The 6,493-nt window shown below is 37.5% G+C and overlaps 1 protein-coding gene across 6 annotated transcripts in view; it reads right to left on the reverse strand.

The window, feature by feature from the left end:
* BLTP1 (bridge-like lipid transfer protein family member 1) overlaps positions 1-6,187 on the reverse strand; it is a 116,024-nt gene extending 109,837 nt beyond the window's left edge. For all 6 annotated transcript variants that reach the window (XM_086464408.1, XM_086464407.1, XM_086464405.1 and 3 more), the window contains exons 1-3: positions 6,091-6,187; positions 2,366-2,482; positions 455-533 (exon numbers count right to left, since the gene is read on the reverse strand). In XM_086464408.1, coding sequence (XP_086320534.1) covers positions 455-533; positions 2,366-2,482; positions 6,091-6,187 — 293 coding nt within the window. The remainder of the gene's footprint in view (positions 1-454; positions 534-2,365; positions 2,483-6,090) is intronic.
* Between the last annotated feature and the right edge of the window lie 306 nt (positions 6,188-6,493).

A 6,493-nucleotide genomic window follows, 5' to 3' on the forward strand; every position in this document is an offset into this window, starting at 1 on the left:
CTCAAGGCTTTCCAAATTTCAAGAATCAAAACTACAAGCTATTCGCTAGTGCGCGGTTCACAAAACAAATTATTCTCAATCCCAGTAAACAAATGCAAACAACTTGGCCAAAATGGGTCTTCCAGACTTAAGAGCAGGAGTGTAAGGGAGTGAAAGACATAATGAAAAAACAGTTCTCCTTCAAACTCTAAAGTGATTTCTTTCTCAAACCACAGACAACTAGAATCTTAGCCAGTACTTACTTCCAAGTGATAATGCTCAAACAACAAACGAGCTAACAAGTATCTAAGAATGTCTAAATACTACCATCAAGAGAGTATTTATATTTTTAACATTTATAAATATATTTATTGCTAATTTGTAAGACAGTATTTTGATATGGGTTACTTAGACATACACATTTACTGTATATGAAATCGCTATTTAGAAGAGTGACTCCCCTGGAAATCTGTACCTGATAGACATGTCTTCTGTGATGAAATAGATTTCACGGACCATGACTTTTCCAGACAGCACAGAGAACGAAAAGGAACCTAGTGTGAGAGAAAGTGCTTATCAGATGTTAGGCTAAAGTTGTTGATGCTTTATTTTCTGAACAGGAAGAATATAGTATTAAATTATCCAAAATGGGTTTACTGGGTATCTTGAATTTTCCCTTTGAAAACACACTGACTTTCAGAGAAGGGAAGTCAGTGATTCAGAACACACAAGACAAAAAGTACGCGACTCTAAAAGGTTTGGCACCACCCAAGAACACAACCAACTCCAACACACTAGTCACACAGGAACATCCAGGTGCCTTGCAAAGCTTGTGAAAAGAGTTAGGAAAGTTATTTTGAACATTTGCAAGTATCAAGCCATTATATGTGAGACTGTAATTACAGACATGAAGACTCCTGACAAAATGATTTTTCAAATTTTAAATGGCTATAAAGTTTTCAGTCCAATTATTATGACAAATTATGTTTACAGCAGGAAGGATTAATAAGCATGGAAAGACCAGCAGGCAATGCAATAGCCCATATATTTCCTAAGGCTTTTTACCTCATCCACAGAAAGTTAAGTAAACCATGATTTGTTTTTAAAGAAAAAAAAAAAGAAAAATCAACGTTAATTGATTGAAGCCAAGCAGTAAACCGTGGGATTTAATTAATGTTATGTTCTTCTTACTGATTAAGTTTATAAAGAACACCATACATTTGGCCAGCTATGTCCAGCTGTCTTTACTTAATAGCAATTTCACAGAGAAATTTTAATAAAAGCCCGTAGATCAAGTGTAGCAGCCAATAAGTATTTCATCTATATTGCTGTTCAAAAAGTTGGATTTGAAGATGGTTTGGATTACAGTTCTTAAATTCTTGAAGACATAAGCAAATTATTGCAGGGGTCTTTTTGGCAGGCAGGTAGGGGTGGGCTGGTGTTTTGGGTTTTTTTTACGTTTTCACTACATTTATGAACCATAGTTGCAGAAAAATTCCAGAATTAAAGTCATCGTCATTCCGGGAAGCAGACAGAGGAAGGCATGGAAGAATAAATGAAAGAAAATTAAAAGTGCAGTCAGAGTGAGGTTGTGGGATACAGCCCTCTGTGACTTGGCATCAGATATTTTTGTAATGTGGGTGAGTGCCCAAGTGATTTGTACTGACCTGTTTTATTAAAAAATGTTTTAAAGTATTAAAAAAAAAAAGTTAATGGATTTTGATGCAAATGTTCTAGGCAGTATACAATCACAGTCCCAGTATGGATTAACACGAGTAGTTCTGACAGCTTATTTAGAAAGCAAGGACGCTGCCATGACAGGGAGTTGAGGCTTGAGACTCTACTGTGCCCCTCTGAGCCCACTCCAGCGGTTGCTCCCCACTCTTCAGATCCCATATAACCCCCCTCAAAGGTGTGGGAGTGTGGGAAGCTGCACCCCCTTAACACCAAGTTACAAGGTAAATTCAGGAGTGGCTCAAGCAGGTTCCATGGGGGACTGAGGTCAATCTTCTCCTTTTTGGACACTAAGCATCATGATTACAGGGCTTTGAAAAAGGGATCATTGAAAACGTACAGATTTTAAGTACACAAAGTATACAGACTAAACAGAAAAAACTCGACTTGAAATTAAAAAAAATCCGTCAAGTCAACCTTAATATAAAATAACGAGACTTCAACGAAAAAGGGGGTGTTTTTCTACCTACACCAAGAATCCTCCCCTAAAGCATGATACCGAACTTTTCCTCTTCTTAAATTAAACCCATGCTGATCATTTTCAAATTACTTTAACAAAGGAACACTTTGATTTTACTTAAGAGTCTTCAGCAAATTGAGGTACAATAAAACGCGACAGATAAACAGCAGCATTACACTAATCATAACTTACCAATATGGATGTAGCCATGTTTATATAATCTGTTAAGAACCAATGTTAAAATGAGTCCAATGTTCCGGGAATTATAATAAGTTAGGTAGATAATCCATCCACAAGACAGTATTGTTGCTGTTGAAAGATTAAAATGAATTAAAATATTTTTTCAAGTATGCTGACCTAGATAAAAGCCTTACCTATTAAAACTATAAACCACAAGAACGTTCTTCCTACTATCCAAAAAAATTTTGAAACTTATGGAACATTTTAATGGGTGTTTTCAGAGAGATTGTGTGAGAAGGGTGTAAAGAGAGGGGGAGAAAAATAAAGGGAAATGGGAATTCAGAAAAGAATAGATTCTTCACTGCTCTTCCATTCCCCAACAGAAAAAAAAAAACCAAACACATCCTCCTGAGGGCCTGCAAAAGGCAACACATATTTCATTGCATCCCTTCTCATCCAAGAAGTTAAATTTCATAGATCAAATCATAACACACATTATCCCACACGGTCCTTTATTTCAAAACGCCCCGAAAAAACACCACAACAAAAGTCATATTACATTCCTTCTCCACCCTTCTCCAAACCATGAACTGTAACTTAAATTTCTAGTCTTTCACATCTTAGCACAGGAAACAGCATCATCGCATCTGAAACAGTTTCCTAAGTCACTGTATCCTGAGAAAAATGTACCAGCCCTTGAGTTAGCAGAAATCTGCCCACAGTTCAAGCACTGAACTTGATAGGAAAAAAAGTCAATGGCAACCCAGTGAGAAACATGTCTGGGGAAAAAAAAAATAAAAAAATTAGGTCTGCTAATCCCCAAAGTAATTTTTACTTTAGTTGATTAAGAGCTAGTAACCTATTTCTAACTACAAGGGTTCTCAAAGCTTCCAGAAGGACAAACCCAAAAGGAATGGGACTGCCAGAGAACAGACTAGTTCTAACTCACTTTACTGATAATTACCATTCTGTTTCATCCAAAGCAGAGCAGGAAAGCGAGCCATTTTTGTATTTTTGTATGTGTATTATACTAACTAAACTTTTTAACAGAAGCTTTTCATTTACGTACACACTTCACACTGAAAAACTCAGATTTGTTGTGTCTTTTACGGGAAATCTGAAGTGCAGAAAGGCATACAGGTCCGAAGCCTTCACCCTGCAGAGTTCAGATGACTACTCAAAGAAAAAAAAAAAAACCCACACACAAAAAAGTTCTAAAAACAACCTGTCCTTTTGCTGCCCCTTAACTTTTTTGCAGTAGGATGCTCCACTTTGTAACAACGTCTGTGCTTTGCCGAAAGACGAGGAGAAGACTTGCATGACTTCGTCTTTTCCTTACTGGAAAACGGATCCAGTGTGGTAAAAATCCAAGTAGCTCAATACACTCAGGCAGGTAAGCAGCTTGACATGTAAACCAAATCAGATCCGTGTGGGTGACTACACAGGAAAAAGGCAGGAGGGGTGAAAGGCATAGCCCAGGAAAGAAACTGCCCTTGGCACTCAGTGAGGGCGTCCTCCAAGAACAGCATTTACCTCCCCTCGCTTTTAGATGAATGAGCAACTCCCTGCTGGTCCTCTACCAGTGTAGGGAGAAAGGTGGAATGACTCACACTCAAAGAGTCTCATTCTAGTAATAAAACTTAATTTGAGATTAAAGTTCAACTACACACTTAACTTCTAGATACCCAAGGCCAAGAGGGTACCCTCTGAAGGTGACATATACCGAGAAAAATCAGCAAACTAGTGCAGTTTCCCAGCACTACGGTCTTAATCCACTGCCTTTACCGCTAGTCTCACCTCTGCCACAAATTGTAGCCTTTTCTTTTCCCGCACCAAATTTAGTCTCAGCTATTAAATGACTGATCCCATAAACTCTGATTATCTCATTATTATATTCTTGACTTTAAAAGCCTCATCACTGAAACTACATTTTGGAAATTCCATTCAGAAAGTTTTACTGCATGTGATTTTTAGAAACTATTCTAAAATGGAGCAACAGCTCTTTGAGGAGCATGCTCATTTCTAGAATTCATCATCTCTTTTACTGGGATCAATAGTTAGCTAGATCAGGGTTCAGAAGAAGAAATTACTGACATCTTTTTTTCTCCTCTTATAACAGGATGCCATAGGTCAGCAGACAAAAGCAAAGGAAGAACGGCTGGCTGAAATTGGGCTAGTTAATAAATATTACTTCAATATCTTTCTATCCAAACCTCATAACAACAGGAGGCTACCCAGCTTTTTCTGTTGTTTGTGTCATTGTTTATAGAATGCCGGGTGGTTTCTTACAACTCAAGAGATCAGCAGCTCCCCAAAACTGCACAATTGTGTATAGGTCATTCTGCCCATAGAAAAAGGGGGTGAACTATATAAGTTCTGGAAGTTCCACCCACCCTTCTGTGAAACAGAAATGTGTAAGTTTCACATATTCAAGCAAATAAGAAAGTTCAGCAAAGCTTTTGGTTTAAATTATAGCTGTTACATGGAACTGTTTATATCCCACAGACTTTCCAAGCAGAACTACTAATAGTTTGCTGTAAGAATCCAGTGCAGAGGGAAAAAAGAAAGAAAACTCTGCAGGCTGCAATTTGACACTTTTATTCTCTGGTGAAAGACCTGAACATCTCTAAGTCTCAAGTCAAAGCTTCCAGAGACAAATTTTTCAGATCTGTTCCGCATCTGTTTCACACTTTAGCATAGTGACTTTCCTTATTTTCATCTTGATTTCACTTAGAATTTTATATTGAGTATGAACTGTCCATGTCAACATATTAAAATCATATTCAGAAAGCACCCTCAGCTAATTTGCCCATGTCCTTTTCATTCAGTTTGGCCTACTGGAAAACAATTCCAGTATGTCGATAGCTAACAGACATGCCTTAACTTCCCAGAAGTGAAAAAATAGGGTTTTTTTCCCTGTGCTGCCTTTCACTCCAGGTCCAAGAATCAAGGTTGAAAAGCAGACATTATCTACCTTTGGAAAAGTCCAAATTAGTCACACATTTCTAGCACTCTCATCTGGACCTGAATACAGCTTAATTTTTATTTTGCTGTCCCTGACTCACCTGTTCATAGAATCAGAAAATAAAAGTACCTACACAAATATAAACAATAGCACTACTGTTATAAAAAAATCAGCATACCTAAATCAGGCACGGTTACAAAACCCACCCATTATCAACTACACAATAGTTTGGCTTAAAGGCTTACTGTGGCACACAATTTAGTCTAGGAGTTATGTCATTAAACACAACAAGTCTTTATATCACTTTTCAAACTATACCATATTAAATGGCAGGTATGTACGTAGTGGTATATCAAAGTTATTGTATCTGCCTGTTGTGGTACAATGCTAACCCTTTGTGACGCTACTACAATTAATCACCAGCTTACCCTGGTGTCAGAAAAAAGCCATATTTTATGGAAGTAAGTTCTCACTGAAATCTTATTTTGCAGAGTTGTGGTTGTAGAGCATCATCCTTTGCACACTGGATTTTTCTGCCAAGTCTTGCAGCACAATTAGTATTGGAAACTGTTCCTTATGTTTTCCTTTCTGATTTACTTAAGTAGCATTGCCATACCCCACTAAACAGCTGTATGACAAATACAAATCTCTTCCCAATGTTTTGATGTAATTTGGTAAGAAATTTGATATTGGTATGCCAGTATTGAGAGAAGCACATTTAAAAGTACACGCACAAAAACCTTTTAAACAAACCAGAACAGATTCACCTTACCTACTAACAGCCAAACGACATTGGAGTCATGTTCTGTTAGGAAGTCTTCCAGCTGCGTGATACTTGGAACAAAACTGTCATTTTTCCTTTGATCCATTGCTAAACTGTTTTTGCACCAGTACCACCTATAGAACTGAAGGAAAAAAAAAATATTTAGTAACAAGCACGGTACAGTTTGGAGAAAATTGAGTATGTACCATGTGAATTAATCTCTAACAGTCTGTCTCACACAAATATGAATCTACTTATTTTATTCCTTCAAGAACACCTTCATGATTCTCAGCTACCCTTTCTTCTACCCTAGAGCTCCAGAAACACGTCCACTCACCTCTGCTGAAACAGTTTCCAAGCACGTGCCTCCCTACAACAGATCAAGACCAACAGAATGCCAGAATACGCTCTC

The sequence above is a fragment of the Leptosomus discolor genome, chromosome 4 (assembly GCF_034619465.1).
Source record: "Leptosomus discolor isolate bLepDis1 chromosome 4, bLepDis1.hap2, whole genome shotgun sequence".
In the NCBI taxonomy this organism is placed as follows: Eukaryota; Metazoa; Chordata; class Aves; order Leptosomiformes; family Leptosomidae; genus Leptosomus; species Leptosomus discolor.